Below are 25,603 nucleotides of genomic sequence, written 5' to 3' on the forward strand. Positions count from 1 at the left end.
AAAGAGGAAAATAAAAATAAGGCATGCAGATGTGATATTTCACTATCATGCATTCCTTTTTTCTGTTTTGACATTACTTGCAAAAATTACAGTCTTTTCAATAAATACACATTAACAGTTTTGTGGGCTCCATCATTATTTTAATTGTTGCTTAGTGTGCCAATTATCACATTTACGTTATAAAGAATAATCTCAGACTTTTTTCTTGACAGACAACTTTTGTCGAATAACAAATGATTGATTGATTGTTTATTTGTTGCCGCAACTTAGTTTTATATGGTGAACAAATATATAAATTATTTTTACATCATCCCACGTTATCTCTCATGTAGAAATACAAATAAAGAAAAGACCTTTCTCACTCCATAACCTTAATGAAGTGCTCACTACTTTGCTACAAACTCATCACATACTCGAGTTATGCTTTAATTAAAACCAATGAGTGTTTACAAACTCTGAGGCGGCATTATCCCTGGTGACTCAATCTTGTTTAATAAATGAATAGACAAGGATGGCTGGATTGGTTGGAAATTGCTTTTCTAGTCTGGGTTTCATCAGGCCTTCTTCAGTGTAAATATGCTCTGTATTCATTGGTATTCTCATCGCGTTAGTCTGTCTCAGTCTGGGCTGGTTGCAGTCGGAGACCTATCCCTTGCTTTACTCTCCTCCTCCTCCTCCTCCTCCTCCTCCTCCTCCTCCTCCTCCTCCTCCTCCTCCTCCTCCTCCTCCTACTCCTCCTCCTCTTCCTCCCTATGCGTAATCACCGGGTCACTTGGCTCTAAATGCACTCTAACAAAAGAACAATCTCTTCCTCTCAATTTTGCAGCATCTTATTTGTGTTTCTCTGTTTCTGGCTTTCCTCTGTCTTTGTCTCTCACTGGCCTTTCTTTCTTTCCGTCTCCATCACTTCGTTGATCTCTTTTTCTTCCCTCCTCTTCCTTCCTGATTCTTTTTATATCTCACAGAGATGCTCCGCAGAGGCATTCAGTGGAGATGTCTGATCTGAATAAATGTTTGCGATTAGAGCCGGGGCTGTCTTGTGATTTGGGCTGCGATGTGCTCAAGTCACTCGTGCCGCGGTGTTTAAATGAGTCTTTGTCAAAGAGCCCCTCCCCTCCTCCTCTGTCTGTCGCTCTCAGTTTGTGGCATTTATTTTTAATGGCCTGGGAGTCTAGCGGAAAACCCCAGCCTCTCTCTCATTCTTGACAAACAGGATAGTTGAGGATGGTAACTTTACTTCTTATCAGAGAGGCTTTTATTTGGATGGATATTTGATGTGATATGGGTATAATACAGTTTGCATAATACATGTAGTAACAGACAAACTCCAATTGTTATGATTTCCAGGTTAACAGAGCTATGAAAAATGTAAACTGAAAAATACATACAGTCCTTAAAAAGCAGAGAGCCATGAAGAATGAATGTTTCCCAAAGTAAACACTTTTAAGAATCACTTGTGCAACAAAACAAACTAATAGGGGTGCACCGAATGGGAAATTCTTGGCCGAAACCGATACCGAAAATAGGAAAGATTTGCCCGAAAACCGAATGCCGAAAGGCCGAAAATGATTAATAGAAATATATATATAATGTATACATTTTTTACCAATGTGGTTCAGCTACCTGATTATGGAAAAAGACATGATTATTGCAAAACTTAACTTAAATAATAATCACTATTATGGGTCCATAAAACATTTATTCAGCACTTTTGAATGCATACAGTACATTAATTCCAAGTCAAGTGCATTTTCTTTTCTCTATAGGATAACTACAACAAAGTGCATTCAGAACAAAGCCAAGGTGCTTTAAAACTGCATAAACATCTAGGCCAGTAGGCCTACAACAAAATAGTGTAAATAAAGACTGTAACAGCCAGGCCTTCAACAACAAATGCACCTATAAGTTTGGTAACCTAACGTTTTGTTGTGATGACGTAATCAAAACGCGGCGACAAGCACGGCGCGCGACCATGCTCGCAGCTGGCTCACAGCCAACATGTCTGCCGCTTGGAGATATTTAAAAATATCAGAGAGAGGGGCGCGGATTGCGATTTGTAAAACGTGTTCAGCTGACATTTCTCGAGGGGGTGTAACTGCAAAGACTTTCACCACTTCGGGATTACTCCACCACTTGAAATCAAAACACCCGGACAAATATGCGGAGTATGATCAACGTAACCCTGTTCTCTGACATTCGGTGATATTTTTTCGGTGCTAAAACCCTTTCGGCCGAAAGGGCCTTTTTAACCATTTTCGGCCGGTAATTTTCTGTGGCCGAATATTCGGTGCATCCCTACAAACTAATATCTGTCTAGTACGAGACATTTTCTCCGTCAATCATATACAGATATGCTGGACTCTTTGAAGCCTCAGTGCCTCATAAAGAGTGCACACGTTCTCTCATCTTCAAAAGATGGACTGCAGGGGCTCCACTTTTCACCCAGGCTGGTAGTGCTGACGTTGACCCTCTCTGAGGCATCATCTGGTCATTCCTCGCATTGCTGAGTGGCTGCGGAAAATATGGCCAGACGTTGACCTTGCTTACTTTGATTTTGTGGCTTTCACCACCCACGGTGCTTTCTCTGAGCCCAGACTCACGCACCACTCTCTTTCCCGCTGATACCACCCAGCTCCCTCTAGTACCACGCTTTGAAGTGCTAGCCAGATGGAACCGGGCATTACAAAATGGAAATAATTCTCTGATCTCTTTTTCACTTAGCAAAAAGTTATCTGCACAGCTATTTACTCTTAGTAAAACACGAGTTTACAGTAAGACCCAGCACTAACGTAGAGCCCAGGAGTCTAAAATGACCTCTTTTTTACGGTCAATCTTTTATAATCTGCTGCTCTTCAGTGTTTTACATGATAGTTAGATGGAGATTTTTTGTTGGGGACTTTTGGGATTTTATTAAATCGCCTTGTGCTTGGACATTGTGACGGGCATTTGTAAATATTTTCAGATGTTTCATAGATCAAACAATTAATCAACGTTACTATATATAATCGTCAAATGAATTACTAATTTATCCCTTGCAGCAATATTAGGATATTTTGTCATAACTGAAACATTAAAACATGGGAAACAATAAATATCCCACATATTCCTAAATGATCAGATTATTCTGTTTCACACATCAAGTGTTATATTTCAGCTCGCTCTGCTTGTACATTTCATCATGTGGTGTAATCCAGTCGGATGAAATTGTTTTCCATAGAGATTCAGATAAAATCAAATTGACCTTTATTTATGACGGAGTTAAATCAGCAACAGAGTTAGGATGAAAAACAGGACAATACAGATTCACACAAGGTACAAACATTTAAAAAATATCACATATCACAACAAGTTAAAACATTAACTGTGCAGCCCTAATGCAGTGTGAACAGCACACTTTTACAGTCCAGTCCCAATAGTTAGGCCACTCCTGATGTGATCATTCAAGCACACTTGCTGGGTCTGCTCCCCCCTCTCCTCATGAGCACACTGCTGTAGCCCTTAACAATACATTGTGAAAGCATATACATCGAGGAGGGGTTTCATTATAGGGCTTATATATAACAATTGCTACTTTTACTAAATGATTGCATTGTGGGGAAAGGGAAATGTGAGCTCAGCTTGAACGAAGGCTATGATGAGCAGTTGCAACCCGGGCTTGTGTGTTTGTGGAGGTCAGATTAGATTTAACAGCTCAGTATTGTTCTCACTATATGCACTGTCCATAAAGCTTGTGTGCTTGCGTAGACTTTCAGTTTTTTTGCCCCTGTCTTGTTCGATTTTTTATCCCCTAGCACCTTAGAGCTGCTTAGAGATAAAGAAAAAAATGTTTTTTCATGGAAACAATGTATGAGCTCTTTAAAGCTGCTGCACACTGGCAGTGGGACCCACCAGCTTGCCAAAGTGAAAAATAAATTCAGGCACAACCTCCCATCTCCACACTCTCCCAGCTCTACCCTGCCCCAGCACTGTGTGTGTGTGTGTGTGTGTGTGTGTGTGTGTGTGTGTGTGTGTGTGTGTGTGTGTGTGTGTGTGTGTGTGTGTGTGTGTGTGTGTGTGTGTGTGTGTGTGTGTGTGTGTGTGTGTGTGTGTGTGTGTGTGTGTGTGTGTGTGTGTGTGTGTGTGTGTGAGACGTGTGTCTGTGTGTCATATTATTCTCTAGAACTGGTTTTATAAGAGTTGATATTCTCAAAACTTGTCAGTGCATTGGACCTTAACTAAAAGAGAGAAGGAGGACAAAGGAACATTTACAGGCACTCAAAAGTTATGAGCGTGTTTGTTATTCACTGCATAGCCTCTTCTAAAGTTAAAAAACTTTGTTGAAATGAAAGCTAGCAGATATACTTAGGATCTGACATGTATACCACTACACAGCCAATACCTTAATCTGTCCTATTACTGTGTATTTTAGATCGGAATGCATCATGAAAACCAAGCGTATTAAACGTATCCAAGATGGATAGTTTATGATACCAAATGTGGAAATGACTTTGTCAAAGCAGCAGCAGGTATTGAAGAAAACATACAATTAATACAAATACAAAACAGTTATTTGATAAAAATCTAAAGTAAAAGAGTAACATGTACAGTATATGTCAGTGTATGGAATAAGAATTTAAAAGTTGGCTGTGAGTGTCAGCTCACCCCTCACACCAAAACTGAGAGATCATATAACATTTATATCATATTATATAACAACATGCTGACCTATATGGTGCTAAATATCTTAATACAAAATGCTGGACTCAGGAATCGTGATACTGCATAGCGTTTAAGATGCTGCCGGTGGAGTGTTATTTATTTAGCTCAGAGCAGTTTGTAGGGATGCTGAGCAGCTCTACTTTCTCATGATAAATAAGAGCAGCAGCTGCTGTTGTGCATGCGTCTGCTGGTGGGTGGATGTGTTACTGCTCCAGGTATCAGGTCCAAAATAAAGGATTGCAGTGTTTGGGTTTGACAACTGAACATTGAACACACAATACGAGCCCTGCTTTCTGTCTATCAACAACTTTCACACACACGCATGCATGCACGCACGCACACAAACACACACACACACACACACACACACACGCACACACACACACACACACACACACACACACACACACACACACACACACACACACACACACACACACACACACACACACACACACACACACACACACACACACACACACACACACACAGAGGAGGAATTCTTATCTCATATTCTCCACCAGACTGGAAACACTGTCAGCTTCAACACAGGCCTTTTAAGTGATGCTTAGTTTTTCTGTACGTGCGGATGTTCTTGCACTCACGTGTGAATTTCAGGCTAAATTATTACAGAGTTTTGGCTGTGCACATTGTTGTGTGTCGGTGTGTAAATACAGCCCGTCACTCCACTTTTCCGAATGCAAACTGGCATCATTAGCGAGCCTGTGACTGGCTGCCACGCCGCAATGGTTACAATACTGACAGCGGGGAAATGTGGAGTTTGAACATTGTTATATTATTTCCAGCATATTTGACATGTTTGAGTTGGCCCAAACTTGGATACAGATCAACTGGCAGACTTTGATAGGTAGACATCAGAAAACAAATTGAGCATCTGGCAGAAAAAACACACACTTGAAGGTGAACACACTTCAAAATCACTCAATTTTAAGAGAGCATCGACATTGCAATCATTTCCCAAAAAATAATTATCATCTTAGGTTTCAAGAAACTGCTTCACAGTTTTGATGCAACAAAGGTGACATTAAAAACACATATTCAGCTATATCCACACTTACTTTCAAATATAAACAAAACACAAACATAAGCCCAGCTATTAAATAAAGCTCTTCTGACCTTAGCTGTCATGTGTGTATATGTTAATGCTGCCCATTATGGGCACAAGCAATGTTCACCCATTTATTAATTATAGGTTTTAAATGTTTAGGATTTTCCAGAGAGGGTTATTTGTGAATATACGACCCTCCGGAGCGTTTGCAATTGCTACAAATTGTTGTTTCTTACGCGACCACTAGAGATGCTAAACTTTAAAACGGGACTATAGGTCGTAATAAGCTGCTGAAGAATCAACCTATTTGGTTGTTTTTTGGAGGAGGACAGGCTGATACGAACACATGGTGTTAATCAAATATAATACAAAAGAACAAAGAGAGCGACATAGATTAGCTTTAGCATTGGGTTGTGCTGTTTGTCTTTAAATTAAGTTATCATTTTAGGAATCATCGTCGTTCATTCCACTTCACTTACTTTTATTTTTACTCATTAAATATAAACTCATCAGCCAAAAAGCTTTGGGGGGCAAGAAAGACTAGACATTCTGTGAAATAGCTAATCTGGCTCAGAGGTAACAAATCCACCGACTAGCAAATCAAAAGCTCACTAATGCTTTTTACAGTTATTTTCTCTAGATCATTTTAAGGTGGCTCAGTACTATTATGTATTTTTTTAAACGTGCAATTTTTTTTGATAGTAGCCCACAGGTTGAGATTCTCCAGCCTCATGTCATTCCTCCACTCTGACTAGCTCTATGCCGTAGTCTCAAAGACCTTGACGGGTCCTGTCTGTGTCTTTCTTCTTGACAGTCCTTGCACTTTGTTGTGTTCCTTGTCATCTCTGTCTCCTTGCTCTTCACTTTTGTTTCCTCTGCCTATCAACCTCCGCTGTGTCTGGTGCCCTTCATTTTATCATCTTTCAGCTCAATACTTTCTCTTAAATATCCCCTCTGCCTTTAATATCCTTTCAACCTTTCATCATTTTTCCTTTCCTCTCTTCTCTTACCACAATATTCCTCTTCTTCTCCCTAACTCAGTATGTACTTTTGTACAGCTTTTTCCAATGACAGCAATATCTCACCTTCCTAAAAGTGTTTTTCGTGCTGAATTCTGAACTGCTGCCACCTCTGTTGGTTTCCTTCTTAACAGCCGATAGAGTCCAGATGGCCTGATCCAGTTCTTTAAATTCACCACTGTCCACATGGAATATTCACATTTCATCACTATGGGGGTTTTAACTGCATGCGTCACATAAACAGTCATTCTTTACTGCACATGTAATCCTCCCTTAAGAGGAAGTGTGACGATGTGGCTCTTTGATGAGGACCAATAATTGAATGAAGCAGAATAAAACTGAGTAAAACAGGTTGTGACATTTTTTTTGCAATATTTCTTTGTATACATAATGCTTTCTGTCTCTCTGTTTGTCTCCAGATCTTCTTTGACGTGCCCTCATTGCCTTAAGCAGAGCAACACCTTCGACCCATTTTTATGTATCTCCCTTCCTATCACACTGCGACAAACCAGGTAATGTATAACTTACACGACAATAAGAAAGAACCAAGAGAATATCATTTGATCATGTCCTGGCATGTTTTTCTGAACTGTGCTAAAGTCATAATGATTCTGCATTCCCTGAATGATATTTATTTTTATCTATTACTCAGCCCGTGTTAGTGTATTCATTTGTTATTTAAAAAATAAAAGTTGTTTGGTAATTGTTACGAGGAGTAACTTAAGGGTGATTTAATGAAGAAATAGAAAAGGACATGTACCATAATAGATGCTCTGTAAGGGCTTACATTAAAAAAGGAATTTGGATAAATATGCGTAGACACACATTTACACAAATATGATTTACACACCAACAGCTGCTGGCCATGGTCATATCAGAGTGATAAATGTTGCCCATCAAAAGTCCCCTACCAACCACTTTCTGTGTTCCCATTTTGAACCGTACCAGAAGCTGCATGTCAGCAAGGTCCAGCTGTAAGGGAGTACGCCTTTGACATATAAAGAAAGAAATACAGAGAAAGGGAAGGGAAGAGGAGGGAATACACACAGGTCTCCTGTTTCCCCAAGGACAATAGAGATGTAAATAGAGAGAGAGAGAATGATAAATGTAAGACTTCGTGGCTCTGCATGGGACATTATGGGATTTCATGTCACGGTTATCCTGGACAAAGCAATTGTTTATTACACAATCATACTGATAATCATTAGTAAATGTGCTTTAACTGCTCTTAAACTGGCATCAAAACAAACTGGAATCACGTAAAAAAAAAATGTATCAAAGATGGGACACAGATCTAAAGATGGGACACAGATCTAATTGTTTGTTATGTAAAAAAAAAATCCTTCAAAAGAATAACAAACAATTAAACAAAGGTTTGTATTTGTATTTGTATTCAGGTGTTTCTTTTAAGATCATTTGTAAAAACAAAAAAGGCCCTCTCTTCTCTTGCTACCATGATATCAAGCAAGACAGCTTTTTCATTTATGTGAGATTGTTTCTGCGTTGTCCCCAATATGGAAAACCAAAACCATCAGTTTACCTTTGTGCTTAGCGGGTAACCTCAACATAGTAGGCCTTGGCTTATCTTATCCCCTTTCACTCTCTGCCCATGTGTCCAGGCAGGCATAAGATATCTTAAAAAGAGAGAAAAGCAACAAATGTCCATTTAATTTTACTCACACGTTTTTAAATGTTGCCTATATTCAGTGAATCCTTCTATCTTCACACATGCAGACACTGCTGCTCTGCATCCTCTCTGCACTGTGCTGACCCTCAGTTTAACAGCGCGAGTTCTCTGACAGTGTGTGGTCTGTTTCTGCCTGAGCCCAGCACAGAGGGAAATTCATTCAAGTTCGGTTTAGACTCACTGCTGGCCCCCCACACTGACCTGACCCACACGCACAGTACAACCCACCACACATACACACAGACACGCACAATGGCCTCACTGCTGCAGCAGTATCCCAGCAGAATGCTGGATAAGTGTGCGGCCCCCAGAGACCCAGCAGGCTCTGGCTGGCAACTGGGCTCTGAGGTCTGGGCGCTGCAGATAATGGCGGTGTGGCAGAGAGAAAAGGAGGACGGCTGTATCTCTGAGTGTTTTTCTGCTCATGTAGTCTTAGCATAATTCTTAACAAACGTATTTTTTGAAAGAGTCAATTTTTATTGTAAATCATATAGATGGCAGGTTTCGACAAGAAGATGAATGAGAGTCAGACTGTGATATGCTAAATTGTGGGAGTAATTATGCCAGATTTGAATGTCCTAACTCCAAAGTTTTTTACTACAAGAAAGAAAACACTTTTATGACACTAATGTTTGCTGATTGTTTGATTTTCAAAAAAAAGAACACCATCTAATTATTCCAATTCTTGCAGTTTTTCACGGACACCTGAACACAGTTATTCAAATCAGCTCCCCCTACTACCACAAAATGAAGACAATCATTATAAAATATTTCACTAGTTAAAATATTTCAAATTGTATTTTACTGCCGTATACTTGTTCATGCTTACGATATCTACTGGAACAAATGGATTCCTGTAAAGCCGAAAAACATAGCAACAAAACTGAAATCTCAGAAAAGCAGCTGGCAGAAATGTGAAGTAAACATGATGTGTTGTAATTCATGTAAATCATGCAAAAATATTTCCATGGTTGATACATCTGTAAACAATGTGAATATGATACCGGCTCAACGTTTTTAAAAACATTTCTGAATGTTTTGAACTTGAAAAGCCTAATGTAGTGCACTCTCGGTGCTGCAGGCGGAAACATACGTGAGGTTGCTGTTTAGCTGAGTTTATCTCGCTCTAATCCAGCAGGGTGCAACTGTTGCAAAAACTACTTCATAAAATAACATCTCTATTTCGAGTGCCATCCCACACCTCTCATCCCATTTTATTGCACCCCTCGGTGTCTCATCTCGAAACATCTAACAACGTAAACAAAACATCTGCTCAGATCCTCCACCGTCTGCCCTGTCAGCCCGCCCACTGCTAACACACTACTTACCTGAATAATTTATGATGGGAACAGGAAGTGGAGATGTCAGCAATTATACCGTCTTTTTCCCAAATGTGAAGGCGTGACCTTACTCTGTCTCCCCTTCTTTTCATCACTACACAATATATTATCTCATCCTCCCATCCATCATCCCTGCGTCCCTTACAGGAGCTGTTCAGATTTCTGTGAGACAGACATGTCACAGCAGCTTCCTGCGGGACCACCTCTGATCTGCTGGTGTAGATCAACATGTCCACTCTTGCATACATTTGCAAACACACACACACAGGAAAAGGAAACACTAAAGGAAAACATCTGAAAATATTTAATTCACTCCAGATATTAAGTCAGACACGGACAAATTGAATTGTTTATGCTCATGAAATGAGACTTTGTACAACAGTATTGTCAGAGGAAATATTTTACAGCTCAAGGCATTTCAAAGTCTCATTTATTAAATGTTTTGTTTTGCTGTTTAATAGCTGAAATACATCAACACTCAATGCTAATAACCTTTTGAACAAACTGACAGCACAGTTTTCTTCCCCTGTGTGTGTGTGTGTGTGTGTGTGTGTGTGTGTGTGTGTGTGTGTGTGTGTGCGTGTGTGTGTGTGTGTGTGTGTGTGTGTGTGTGTGTCCTAGCATTACTATACTTGTGGGGACCTACATCTGTTTACACAGTCACGTGTGGCGACTCACCTCCCTTATGGGGACATAATGGAGGTCCCCATGAGGGGAATCATTAATTTTAGGGTGAAGACTTGGTTAGGTTTAGGGTAAGGGTTAGGGTTAGGCATGTGTTGGTTATGGTTAAGGTTAGGATAAGTCTCCAGGAAATGCATGTAAGTCAATGTAATGTCCCCTGAAGTGACACACACACACACACACACACACACACACACACACACACACACACACACACACACACAATGCCCACACAATACCTTAATCCCTCTCCCTTCGCCCCCACAGGTCGATGTGTGTGACACTGGTGTTCAGTACGAAGGGTCAGAGATACCTGCGGGTGGGACTGGCTGTACCTCTCTTTGGTTCCCTGTCCTGCCTCAGATCAATGGTGGCCCAGGAGGGCAACATCTCCCCAGACCAGGTATAGCACACACCACACACACACACACACACACACACACACACACACACACACACACACACACACACACACACACACACACACACACACACACACACACACACACACACACACACACACACACACACACACACACACACACACGCACACGCACACGCACAACAACATGTGATGACAGTAGATGGCTTTATGTCTCCATTGCTAGGCGGGAAGTCATCGAATGCAGTTTTTCTTGACAAGAAATATTGTTAACTTTTTCCCTAGAACTCACATTCTATTTCCTAGAAGGGTAACACTTGAGTGCATGCACACAGTGAGCCTAAATGTCACCAAGAAGATAAAGGGTAGAGGAAAAGGTTTCAGAGGCGTGTGTTCATAAATCTTTCACCTACCCGGCAACAAATGATGGATTTTTTGGGGGGTTTATAAACCTGTTGTCATTCATAACACTCCGTTCGATGTCTCACTATGGGATGCGCCTCAACGCGTATGCAAACAGAAGCCTCAATCTCATTACGCCAATCCTGATTGGCTGGTGATCTTGACGTCTACGTCAGGGAATCCACCCACCCTATAAGTAGCTTGCGCTACAACGTAGCGTCATTCAAACACCTCTTCTCGCTTCAGAGCACATCTCGAATTATCAGTGGCCGGGCTAGCTTAACGGTCCACAGACTGAACCCAAGCTAACATTCGGTCGACGGGCGCTTGCCGGTTACTTTTTTGCTTTGCAAGAAGACTGAACAATATTAACACACCAGTTAATATTGTAAACTGCCTCGCCGTTTCTTTCTTTCGAAATTACGGTAAGGTTTGATTTTTTCTTCAAGCTAGTAACATACCTGTTGCTAGCTTTTCTTCCCTCCACACCGACACCACGGTAGCGAGGACGTTCTCTTTTCTCTCTCACATCAGAGGAGACAGAGATAAAGGTCTTAACACACCAGTTAATATTCTTTAAAGAATAAAATCTACACCGTCGCTTTTTCCTTTCGGATTAACGACCAGGTTGGATTTTTTTTCTCAGTAACATACCTGTTACTAGCGTGTCCACTCCACGTCGACACCCCGGCGAACAAAGATGGACCCTTCTCTCCCTCAAACCAGAGGAGTCAGGGACTCGGAGGCTCGGCTATGCGGCTGCGGGTTTAAGATCTCAGGCACAGACTCACACCAGGTCTGCTCGTCCTGCCTCGGGCTGGAACACGCCCAGGAGGCTATCGATAACCCCGGCTCGTGCGGGCATTTGTGCCCGCTTCACCATTAAGAGCCTCCGCCGACGGCTAGTACGCCAAGCTAGCTTGTCGGGACAGGACCCCCTCATGTCCGCTGATTCGCGGGCCGGCAATCAAGACATGGTGGCGTCCGCCGCAGAGATTGAGCCCCGCGCTGTGTCAGGCTGGGGCTCCCAACTGGACCTCACCGTGGTTCCACCCGCGGAGGATGTCCTGGAGTTGGACTATATGGAGGAAGAAGAGGATGCCTCTGAGTTCCTCCTGTCCGACTCGGATGAGCACGAGGATGACATCTTCGTTTCATCGGTTCAGGCTGCAAAGCCGGGAGTGATGTCCGCTCCCCCGGGCGAAAGCACACCAGCTTCGCCCTGCCTAAGTATGGACTTGCAGGCCGTGTGTCAACACGCTGCGTCCAGGCTGGACATCCCATGGCCTAAAGTGGCCAAGGAGACCTCCAGATCTCGCTACGAGGGGAAGCAATTGCCCCAAGCAGCGAGGACGAAGAGGCAGCTCCTTCCAGTCTTTCCGGAGATGCTGGACGAGGTGTCGGTCTCGTGGAGAGACCGCCCTTTAAGCAACAAAGCCCCAATCCAGGGTGCCTCCTCTTTGGACTGTGACGGTATGGAGAGGCTCGGCCTGCTCCGCATGCCGCCCATGGAACCGCTGGTGGCAGCCCACCTCCAACCGAGGCTGGCTTCGACACCGAGCAGGAACCCCACGCTACCGGCAAAGGCAGATCGTTTTCAGTCGGCGATGACCGAACGGGCCTATAAAGCCGCAGCTTTGTCCACCAGGGCACTCAACGTCTCCTCGCTGCTGACCGCCTACCAGGAGCTCTGCGAAGACTTGTCGAGCAAACCTGAGCCTGCCGTGTGGGACGAGATCGCAGCGATCATGGACATTTGCCTCCGTGTGCAGCGCTGTGCAGTCCAAGCCACGGGCAAAGCACTGGGAATTATGGTGGTAAAGGAGAGAGCCAGGTGGCTCAACCTGACGAACCTTCCAGACCAGGAAAAAGAGGATGTTCTTGACATGCCTATTGTTCCCGAGGGCATATTTGGCTCCGCTCTAGCTTCGATGCAGCTGAGATGCAAATCAAAAAAGAAGGAAGACGAGGCTCTCCAGCTTTGTCTCCCCCGAAGGGTCCATCCGCCACCTTCAACGGTCCCGCGGCAGGCCTTCACTCAAGCTGCCTCACGTCCTGCCCGGTCCAAGATACCGAAGCAGCAGAGACCACAGCCCGTCCCTGGTCCCCAGCCCAGGCCCGAGGCGAGGCTGAGCTGGCCAAGAAGATCTCCGGTTCCGGCAGCTGCCGCTCAGGCACAGCCGACCCAGGTTTTCAGCCACCAGGTGAGGAAGAAGAAGCGGGCGGCCTGACAGCCTCCTCTCCTCGACTCGACGAGACGAGGGAGCTGGAAGTTCCCTGTTCCCCAGCTCCAGAACACGTTCCAGTGTTAGATGCTCATGTGTTTTCGGGGTGCCATCATGCCCCCATCTTCCCGCCGCCTCGAGTGATGCCAGAACGTCATCCTCAAGTTCTCGCCATAAGGGAAATGGACTTAACATCAAGGACAGCAAGTTCCGCTGCCTGTTTAAGTCACACAAATACATGTCATCATTATTGTTTCCTAATAAATCATTTTCCACTGTCGTTTCCAGGCTTGAAGTCAAGGGCGCAGTCAATAAAAATGAAAAGAAAAACAATAAAAACAATAAACAGTCTGTCGTCTACCCTTCTTTTGAAAGCAGCTACGGCCTCTCTCAAAAGGCGGACATTAGACGGGATTGTGAAGGCACCACCGCCACGCGCATGCGCAGTGTTGGCCGGGGTTTTCAACCTGGGGTACCATTGTGTTCAGACACTAGAGGGCCCCATAACACAACCAATAAAGACACTGAGGGCAGACGACAGAGATGTGACATCTCCGCTCGCTTTAAGAAGCGAAAAGTGGAAGATGCTCACAGATTCTGCTTGCGTTTTCAAGACAGTAACACGGGGCTACAGGCTCCAATTCGCTGTCACCCCCCCTCGCTTCTCGGGCATTCTGTATTCACAAGCCCGGGGAGAGTCGGCCCATATTCTGGAGCAAGAGATTTTCTCGCTACTAGAAAAGAAGGCTATATCTATAATACCCTCCGAACAGAGTCAGAGCGGCTTTTATTCCAAGTATTTCCTCGTTCCCAAACGGGGAGGGAACGGAATTCGGCCTATACTAGATTTGAGAGCTCTGAACAAATATCTCAAAAGATACAAATTCAGAATGCTCACTCACACATCTCTGTTGCGTCTCGTGCGCCAGAACGACTGGTTCACATCAGTCGACCTGAAAGATGCGTATTTCCACATCCCAGTATATTACCCACACAGGAAATATCTGAGGTTCGCCTTTCAGGGTGTCTGTTACGAGTACAGAGTCCTTCCCTTCGGTCTGTCTCTCAGCCCGCGATTGTTTGTATGGTGTACGGAAGCCGCGATAGCCCCGTTAAGAAAACAGGGTATTCGCTTGGCAACTTATCTCGACGACTGACTGCTTCTTGCACAGTCGGAGCAACAGGCTATTACGCAGACGAATGTCCTCGTAAAACACCTGCTCGATCTGGGTTTCGTAATAAACACAGAAAAGAGCATGTTGTCCCCAGCCCAGACTGTACTCTTCCTGGGCCTACACCTGAATTCGGTGCCCTTTACAGCCCGCCTTTCAGCAGGGAAAGTGAAAGCCTTCAGAGCTTGCCTCGCTCAATTCCGGCTACGCAAATATGTTCTCTTCAGATCATGTCTGCGGTTACTGGGGCTCATGGCGTGAGCCATCCTGGTCGTACGACTGGGACGCTTACACAAGAGGGAGTTTCAGCGCTGGGTAGCCGCCCTCAGACTGGACCCCGCGCGTCATGGCGCGCGGAGAGTGATGGTCACTATGAAATGCGTAATGGCACTGCGCCACTGGCTACAACCGACTTTTCTAGTACGGGGCGTGCCTATGGGTGCTGTCCTATCACGGAAGGTGGTCACCACAGACGCATGTCTGACGGGCTGGGGGGGTATATACGAAGGTCGACCTGTGAGGGGTCTCTGGAGCATCATGTCGTCGTGAGGACAGAAGTCACGACCACAATATCGTATATAAACCGCCAAGGGGGTTTGCGTTCTCTCCAGTTACACATGCTGGCACGCAAACTGATCTTATGGAGCTGCGGACGTCTCCTCTCTCTGAGAGCGACGCACGTACCAGGAGTGATGAACCTCGGTGCAGACTTGCTGTCCAGAGGTGCACCACTATATGCAGACTGGACTCTACATCCAATGATTGTGAGTCAGCTGTGGGTGCGTTACGGCCGAGCCGCGGTGGATCTGTTCGCATGAAAAGAAAATGCTCAATGTCAGCTGTTCTTTTCAATGCGCGATTTAAACGCACCGTTAGGCGTGGACGCGCTCGCGCACGTTTGGCCTCCGGTCCTTCTGTACGCGTTCCTACCCCTGGCTGTGATACCCCAACTCTGGCCAGAGTGAGAGAACAATGCCACACACTGATCCTGATAGCTCCGCACTGGCCTGCAATGTACTGGCTGGCGGAGATATATCAGCTGCTGTGCGGGCAGCCGTGGCAGCTCCCACTACGCAGGGACATACTGTCTCAGGCGGGGGGGACGATCTTTCACCCACACCCAGAGCGCTTGGCACTATGGGCCTGGCCCGTGAGTGGTACAATCTGAATACAGTGGGGCTCCCTCAGAAGGTGATAAACATTATTCAGAGTGCAAGAGCTTCCTCCACCAGGTCTCTCTATGACTGTAAGTGGAGAGTGTTTGAGGAGTGGTGCCTTCAAAAAGGAAACATCTCAATGTCCTGTCGGGGTGATGTGGGCTTTGAGGGAAAGACGGCTAGCCAACATCCTTTGGTCTGCCGTTTTATGAAAGGGGCTCGCAGGCTCCTCCCTGTTTCCAGGTCACTGGTGCCCTTATGGGACTTGGCAGTGGTTTTAGATGGGCTCACTCGACCTCCATTTGAACCCCTGGAAGAAGCTGACATGAAACACCTGTCACTGAAGACAGTGCTGTTACTGGCTCTGGCATCTGCCAAGCGAGTCAGTGACATTCATGCGCTCTCTGTACATCCTTCATGCACTCAGTTTGCCCCGGGGCAAACGAGATTGTTGCTGAAGCCCAACCCTGCCTTTATACCTCAGGTGGTTGGCTCATGTGCCCCCATTGACATTGTGGCATTTCCTCCGCCGCTGTGTTCCTCTGAGGAACAGTGTCCGAATTTGCTGTGTCCAGTTCGTGCTTTACGCACCTATATGGACAGGTCAAAAGAGTTTTGTTGCAATGACCAACTCTTTATATCCTGGGCTAACCCTCAGAAGGGCAAGCCCGTTACAAGGCAACGGCTCTCCCACTGGATTGTGGAAGCGATTGCTCTGGCTTATACGAGTCAGGGTTTGCAGGCACCAACGGGCCTGCGCGCTCATTCTACTCGTGGACTGGCTACATCCTGGGCTTTGTTCAAGGGTGTTTCCATCCAAGACATTTGTGCAGCAGCGAGCTGTTCCTCACCGCTCACTTTTGTCCGCTTTTACAGGCTAGATGTCTCTGCTCCAAGTCTGGCCCGCGCAGTGCTGGGCTCCGTGTTGAGACAGGGTTCTACCTGTTAAGTTCTGGTTGTTTTGGTGATTTTCGAGATAAGCATGTCTCGCAATACGGGAGTTTCAATATCCCATAGTGAGACATCTAACGGAGTGTTATGAATGAGAACTATAGGTTACTTACGTAACCCCAGTTCTCAGAGTAACATGAAGTGAGATGTCTCACCAGACGGCCCTTCTTGCTAAGGCGAAGCGAGAAGAGGTGCTTATTTGGAATGACGCTGCGTCGTAGCGCAAGCTACATATAGGGTGGGTGGATTCCCTGACGTAGACGTCAAGATCACCAGCCAATCAGGATTGGTGTAATGAGATTGATGCTTCTGTTTGCATACGCGTTGAGGTGCATCCCATAGTGAGACATCTCACTTCATGTTACTCTGAGAACTGGGGTTACGTAAGTAATCTATAGTTTCTACAGTAGCAGGAGAGTGAAATGGATGCAAAGAATCCAATGCCCCATCATAACCATGTTCATGGTTTATAAGTGCATTGTTCCTCTATTCATTGTTAATAACCACACAAACATTTATGTTGAATCTATTTTGAAATACACTGTAAAGTAACTGTCATGGTGTAATTATATTTTTTGCTGAGAAAGGTATGAGATGAGTGCTGCTCTGTGGGTCGCCCTCTGGCTCTCAGTGTCTGCTACGAATTTGCTTGGAAGTTCAATTCTTCTTTTTGTCACTTTGTCAGTGTTGATGCATCAATGTTCCTCTGCGTGGGTACCTTAGGGGAAGGCGTCTTTAATAACAGATATAAACCTGGAAGTTAGTTAAGTTAATCACAAATGAGTGTTTTGAAACTCAAATTTTTAAATAAATTAAAAAATTGTGTCATTCTGCACAAAAACGTACGAGCAATGAATACAATGTTTTAGATTTTTCTCCTAAACATAAAACTAGGAAATAGATATTTTCAAAGACTAAAAGGAAACGTGTCCTTAACATAATTCCCATTGTAGATGTTTTAAATTGTATCTTGTATTTCAATGGCCACATTTTGATCTCAAGTTGTGTGCTTGTTTGAGACATTTATTTTCGTCTTTTACAAGCTGCTTTTTGTAATATATTTCTGAGTAGCAACATTTAGTCATTGACATTTATTTTAAATATGTTACATTTTAAACTTATGTTTAGTTATAATTTGTATTCCCTTGTAGTTTTCAACAAACAGAACCCAATATCTGGTTCAGCTCTTTGAGGATCAATTAAGGAACAAATGTTAACACTGTCTGTCGTCATAACTACACTGTAGCTATGTTCGTATGACCTCGATAAAAACCTTGAACCTTTCTGTCTCTCTCCAGGTCATCCTATCAGAGTTGTACTCTACAGGTTTCCAACGATCCTTTTCAGATGATGATGACATGACAGTAATTGCTGATAGCGACGTTATCTACGCCTTTCAGGCTCCGCCCCTCCATAGTCGAGGAGGCTCCACACCACACTCAGGTAACCATGTCATAAGATCTCCACTGACGACACTCACTTCTGATGTTAAATATGTTCTTATTTATCATTCCCAATGTCCTGAGCCTTCAGCTGCCCTCATGATTTACTTTTATTCACACTAATTCACAGTTTTTCACTATACGTAAGTATTCTTTACAGATATTCTTTTTACTTTGCTGGGGAGTGGCCTGCAATGTGTTTTGTATTCCTCCTTCCATTAGGTTTTTTATGCATGAGAGCATCCAAACAAATTAAATTAAGGGTAACAGAATGCCAGCCTGGTGCATCACAACATCCTGACCTGAATACACTTAAGTAAGCAAGTAATTCATCTTTCTAAAACATTATGAAGTTTTCCGATTTGACAAGTAAAAACTATTTAGAAGATAACGCCAATTGTCAAAGGTAACATTTTCTTTTTCTTTTGAATATTCTCAGTTGCTTGCTCCCCGGCTTTAATTGCATTCATGGGGGGAAACAGCAACAGAGTTGTGTGTCCTTAAACTAATAATTGAGAGCGATATGAGGTTGAGACAGCCTTGCAGCATCAATGGCCTTTAAAAACCATTTTCATCAATGCAAGGCATGCCGTATGCAATATTGACAGAGAAATTACAAACATACACCTCTTGCTACTTTATAAAGCAAGCTGGCTAACGCATCCCCTTTGAGATCTGCATTTCTCTCAGGAATGTGAACAGAAATGTTTGAAAATCAGTCAGAAAACCTTTAATTTATGTTATATACTGTATGTAGGATAAAGAAAAACTAGATAACAACTAGGTAACATGTGGCATCAGGGTTATGCAACAATACAATTAGAATATAAAGCATACAAGAATGTGTGTTGACCAGGCAGGCGTTAATATATTTTTGGATGAATTATGGGAAGGATCACGCAGAATCTGCTGCTTGGAGTTTGACCAGACTTTTTAAATGTGTTTCTCGTGGGTTCCCTAACTTTAGGAAAGTGTAACACTAAATATATGTAGTCGCCCTTTTAATGCGTGTCTTTTGAATACGTTTCACATATATTTCTTAGAATATTCCTTATCTTTGTCCAGGTTGGTAAAGGTTAGTAAATGTGATCATGGGCCATATCAACCCGACTGGCTTTTCCTTATTCTTTTATGCTTTGGAAGGTATTATTGCCTAAAGTAGCGCTTTGTATTTCTAAATAGTATACGTAAGTCTTGAAAATGTGTGTTTAACTTTAAAACACTGTGAACAACACCATTTTAACTACCGTAGAGTAATATTCTTAGTGTGAATCAGACAAGTAAGCATTCATTTTCAACTTTCTTTTTTGGCATCCATTTACTGTGCAGCATCCAATAACATTCTATAGTGTTGGCCTCACGTTAGCGTCTTGGTTACTATGTATGATGTTAAACATGCGCGTTGATTAAGTTATGAGATTTATGAGAAAAGTGATCTGGAAGGAAACTTCTAATGAAGTTAATGAAGCAGAGATGTCCTTCATCGTAACAGCAATGTGTTATTTCTAAATATATCTCTAAGGCCGCCAGTGTGAACACTCTTTTATCTTGATAGCAATCCTTTACCCTCGCTCCTGTTCTTTGGCATTGTGTCCGAAACAGGGCTTTTAGATCTCTTTTTCACACATTAAGTACTTTAATCCTGTCTGAAAGGGACTTCATTAAGTCATATATCTGATCGTAATGTCAGTAATTGCCATTTCTGTGGGTTGCCAGTTAGAGGAGTTGTGTCTCGCCTTTGTCCATCAACGTACTGCTGAATGAAGTCTTAATGTTTTTTGTTCCCCCCCCCAAAGATGAATGACATGAATAATTGACTTACTGAAAGTGCTCATGAAAAATAAAGGCTCTTCACTTTCTCCACAAGAGGCATCTCTATCGTCACTTCCCAAAGTAAACCAGAGTACTGAGACAGGCGGCAGGCAGCAGGCTCATCACATATACACACACACACACACACACACACACACACACACACACACACACACACACACACACACACACACACACACACACACACACACACACACACACACACACACACACACACACACACACACACACACACACACACACACACACACACACACACACACACACACACACACACACACACACACACACACACACCCATCTGCAAGTCAAGTGGGTAATGAATCATTAGAAATACCGTTCAGAGTCCTATAAATACATGGCCATCAAGAGAAATCCTCACAAAGAGTACACACACAGCTACACATAGCCACACACACACACACACACACACACACACACACACACACACACACACACACACACACACACACACACACACACACACACACACACACACACACAGTCACACACACACATGTGCACTTGTTTTAATGAATCACACTTAAGTGCTCACTGGGAAATATGAGTTCCCTTCTTGTGAGCAATCTGGCGAAAATGATGAATGGCCCTTACTTCAATCACAGCGGACCAGATTGCAGGATATAAAAAGTTTATTCAATGAGATTTATGTCATGTATTATAAAATGTAACATGGTCAATTTCCACAATCATTATGGCTCAGAGCGCAGCATTGCATCGTCGAGGTAAAAGATGATGGACAGCAGACACAGATTCACACGGAAAGTTTCTAGATTTCACAATGCAATGTTATGTTCTAAATCACAATGGGAAAGTACTTTTCTCTTATCTTAAAATGATCTTGTTTTGATTTATTTTAATTTTACTGTTATGTTTTAATGGTATACACTTAATAAAAGTTGTTTTCTAAAATTATCAAATTTAAATCCAGATAAATATATTTTCAACTAAATTTAAAGAAGAATTAAAACCTTTTTATCGTTTGTCTCTGCCAACAGTTTATATCCATGTGGATCCAAAAAGTCACAATAAGCGCATTCATTCTTAAAGTGTGCATGTTTTTGAAAGTCACAGTGACCCCCAAATCATAATCACTTCATGCTTTTTGTCCCAGTAAACACTTTTGCCAATTTTGAAGTAATTTCCTATCGGTATCCCTGAGATATTGCATTCAGGAGAATGGGAGAGACGCATACACAACCCAAAAACAAAATGGCCGCGACCACGGCTGGCATGAAGTCAAAAAAGTATGGACAAAAAGAAGCACCCATATAAATTAGAAGCAGTAGCAGTATTACTATGGTGACTGAGATTATGTAAAACCATGATTACTCTGGGATTAAGGAGACCTCACTTTGTCAGTTCAGTGCATTCACCCTGCTGTAAGTATTTTATACAGTAGAGTACGTAATGATAGACAAGCCAGATCAATGGTTTGTAGATTTTGGTGACTGGTTGTTTGACTGGTCCTCGTCACGTATGTCAGGTAGTGCAGAGGTCACTTCCTCAGACTAAACAACCCTTCAGCTACAGTACTGCTGCTGTCCATCACTCAAGTTTTTTTTTGCAGCCTCTTTGAAAAAAGTAAAGTCTCCTGCTGCCATGATGGATGACTGTATGGAAAGCCTGTAGAACCAACAATAAAATGAAAAACACCACTTTTCAGAAGAGGTCTAATTTATAGTGTTACTAAATGTGAGTGTCTTTGCATACTCATGTGTAGGTGATCTATGTATGAACATATATTCATACATTTGATTTTTGTGCTTCCAAAAACCTTTAATGACAGGGATCATTTAACCTGAACTGGCTTTATTACACTGGCAAAGGCATATGTAGATTTCTATCTTTATCAAACTCAGCTTCAGTGATGAATTGTCAGTGTATGTATCTGGAACGTGATGTACAGTCTCATCCTCACTTTTAATTGTGCAGCATTTCAAAACAAAGACTAACATGGAGGGACTGAAGCACTTAGATGTATATATGGATGCGACTATCATTAATCTGTGATCTATTCTCTCGCAGCTATAAAAAACAGATCAATAGAAATTGAGGTCAAGCCTGAAATCCACAAAACTCTAGTTTTATAAATGTTGTAGAAAAATGATTAGTATTATTTTCTTTTTTAATCTGTTTACAGTGATAGATGTTGAGATAGGACTTCAATTGTGTTTGCTTCTCCTATTGCTTTAATTACATCTAAATGGTAACCCTTTGATCATATTGCATAACATGAAACATACACCATGTACATATTGATGGAGGTTTAATTTGTGATATTCAGATCTGAAATTACCTTGAGATTATTCTCAGGTAATGATTTGTTTTCCCAAATTATACAGAAATCATGTCATGAAAAATGTGATTTGGGTGAAAGTTATATTTTGTCAGAGAGAACAAACCTTTTACCAAAAAAACTAATCATGAAACCAACAGCGCAACAGCCCACTACGCACCTTACTTCATTTCCTGCCTTTTTATTATTCTGTTGAGCTGCTGAAATTCTTTATATATTTGTTTTCTTCCGCGGAATCACAGAGCTTATACAGCTATATTAAATAAATCATAGTATACAGAGTCCACAGAGACTACTGTAGTTATTTTTGCCATGATAAAAGAGGGCATGAATGAAAAATGAATATTTACATTAAAGTACAATTATTTGAAGTATTATTTAAAAGAAATAAAACTATGTTTTGTTTTCTATGCTTGCTTAAAAGTAGCCACATATAGTTTGCATTTTATCAACAATTGAACTGTATACTCTTACTGTATAACTCTTTAAACACTGCCAGGGCCGGTACCTTGTTCCCTTCAGTGTTCACTTCCTGTCTGTCTTCCCTTGTCTTTTTCATCCAGCTCTCTGTGTCTTAAACCTCTTCCCTTCTTTTGCCCTGTTTTCTTGTTCTTGATCTCTTTATATTTTCTTTTCCAGTGACAATTTAGCAATTATGAATCACAAGTTTAGTGCTCCTTACAAATATAGAAATGTAGGTTCCAAAGGGACAACCTTAAATTGACTGGTCTTCCTTCTTTGGATTGATATGAATGCATATGGTCCCTTGATCAGAGCATCCTTAGAAATGGTATGCTATGGAAAATAATGTATCAATCATAATTGAGTATTCAACTAAGCCATGTATTATTTATAGTTATTGTCCTCTATTACTGTAATTAATTATCCAAACAGTGTTGTAGGAGTCTGATTTTTATGTAATTTTCTTGGTCGGGTAGGGGTTGATTTGCATCAATGAATAATGAGACGCCATTCGTAGAGCAACACGATTTATGCAAACGTCTAGCTTGTGTAAAATCACTGTCATGCTTTGTAGGCAGTGATCCTACGGATGGTTTAATGAATGCAGAGAATTCCTTTTCCTCATAACCTGCTGTGTATTTCCGTGTGTGGGAGCTGTTTTTCTCCTACTTTCAGTTTTCAATCAGCTAGTGTTTTTGGGTATATTGAATAAGCTCCACTACTTGGTAAAATAATGAGGTTTTGCTTTTAGAGGAAATGGCAGCAGGAGGTCTCATGATGGAAAGCACTGAAAAATAAATTAGGTCCCAAGCACCACAGTAGCATCCCATTTCACCCCCTACAATCCTGGCAATAGAGTTGTAAAGTTATGCACAAAGAAAAGGACTTCCTGCTAAATAGTAGCTCTTGGAAGCTAAGTGTGCCAACTTGTTTAATTGTGTGTAATTTTCACTCAGTGCCCTTGAAATTAAAAAGTAAAACATTGAATTAATAGAGAAGTCCAACATGATTTGAGAAGAGTGTATTGAGGTAGTCTCGAACAGATAGAGGCCAACTGGGCTTTCAAAAAGAGCACATTTGTGTGTGTGCTGTTAGTATGTTAGAAAAGAGAGATTTCCTGGGAAAGATGGTAGAAAAAGGGATTTGTTAGGAAATTACAAACATAATCTACATGGATTGTGACATAGATGCAGTTATCAAAGTCTCCCCCCCCCCCCCCCTTCTTCTCACTTACACACACTTACACTACAGTGCGGCTCCACAATCAGTGATCTTGACTGTTCAGACAAACCTTCGAGTTGAGGGTAAGCCACTGTGTCATTCCCATCAATCTGCTGAGAGCTGTGTGCCGGTGGAGAGTCAGGGATTACTCTGAGGTGTTTATCTGGGTGGTCACATCATTCAATCAGCCACTCAAAGTCGGGTAATAGTTTTGTGGGAAAAAATACACACACTATTGTGATTTATGATAGACAAATCAATTCCCACAGCCTCATAATGCCAGCGTGTTAAAGTATTGGACATAGAATGTATTTCATATATATAATTTGTTTCCTTTTCTGTGGCTTTTGTACATTACATTTGTACATGTTCTGGCGGAATGAAGGAAAGTGATACGTACAATCACACTGTCTACATGTCAAACCTTTAGAAAACAAGGCTTTTATTTTTCTTAAGTTAATATAGCAAAGTGTTCTCAACAGTGTAGCTTGATTTCTTTTTTGAAATGTAACTAAAGCAAAGCTGAACATTAAGCTAAAACTCACTAAGTTCCATAAAGCTGAGCAGAGATGTAGATTGAGGTGCTAATTCTCTTTAGAATCATTTCTTTAAGTGACTCTTTCACACTGTTGCATATTTTTCACATTCTTATTCTATACATTATGGATTATATAAAAAAAAAATCCAATTTAAACATTAAAACCGGTCTCTTAAGTGATCATGTGCCGTCTTGCAGCAGGAAACATAACATTGGAAGCTCAAGGACTTATCATGTGTGAGCTCTTGATGCTTTCCTATATATATCGTCTTCAACTGAGACAAAGACATCACACACGCACATGAAACCCCGCAAAGGAAACCTCCTGTGCAGTTCCATTAAGGCCATTACAGGTTGCCTAAAGCAAACCCAGTGCGGAAAGCAGAAATATGTCAGGAACATTCACAGGCCTTCCAGCAGGGTTCATCAGTGAAAATAACCTGAAGAGAAAGTCTACACTTGGGGCTCTGATCACCACCACTGCCTCTGGAACGTGTTTACAAGTCATCGGGGAAATAACAGCAACCCTAGGCTCAGCTGCCTCATGGAGAACATCACAAACGAAGCATAAACGCTTATGTGAATGACAACTAAATCGCTTCCTCTGCCCACAACACTGTTAAACTTAAACCTGCAGTATGAGTGGGATACAACTTTAATTGTGTTTAAGAGCAACAGGCAGCAAGGCTGGGACACATAGACATTTTCTTCTGTTCATACTTATCTTCGTGCTGCAACATATATTCTCTCAAAGCATATCTGCCATGTTTCATCTTGTTTCTTCACAGATATAAACAACAAAACATTGCAGTAGTGTTGCTGGACTAATATTTAAGACATGATTCAACTAAGTGCAAAATACAAAGGACAATGTCAATGGTGCAACTTCAGCAGCTGGCATATTGTGCCTTCTCATGACAAAAAGAGAAGAGCAGAGGGGATATGCAGTGTATTCCAGAGACATATGAGAGGTAAAAAGAAAGAGAAGAAGAAGGAGAGAG

General features: G+C 42.3%; 1 protein-coding gene across 1 annotated transcript in view; it reads left to right on the plus strand.

Annotated features, from left to right (window-relative positions):
- usp43a (ubiquitin specific peptidase 43a) overlaps window positions 1–25,603 on the plus strand; it is a 113,052-nt gene that overhangs the window by 44,640 nt on the left and 42,809 nt on the right. Inside the window, exons 4-6 of the mRNA XM_079656909.1 lie at window positions 7,206–7,298; window positions 10,765–10,900; window positions 18,085–18,229. Coding sequence (XP_079513035.1) covers window positions 7,206–7,298; window positions 10,765–10,900; window positions 18,085–18,229 — 374 coding nt within the window. The remainder of the gene's footprint in view (window positions 1–7,205; window positions 7,299–10,764; window positions 10,901–18,084; window positions 18,230–25,603) is intronic.

This window comes from Notothenia rossii, assembly GCF_949606895.1.
Source record: "Notothenia rossii genome assembly, chromosome: 1".
Lineage (NCBI taxonomy): Eukaryota > Metazoa > Chordata > Actinopteri > Perciformes > Nototheniidae > Notothenia > Notothenia rossii.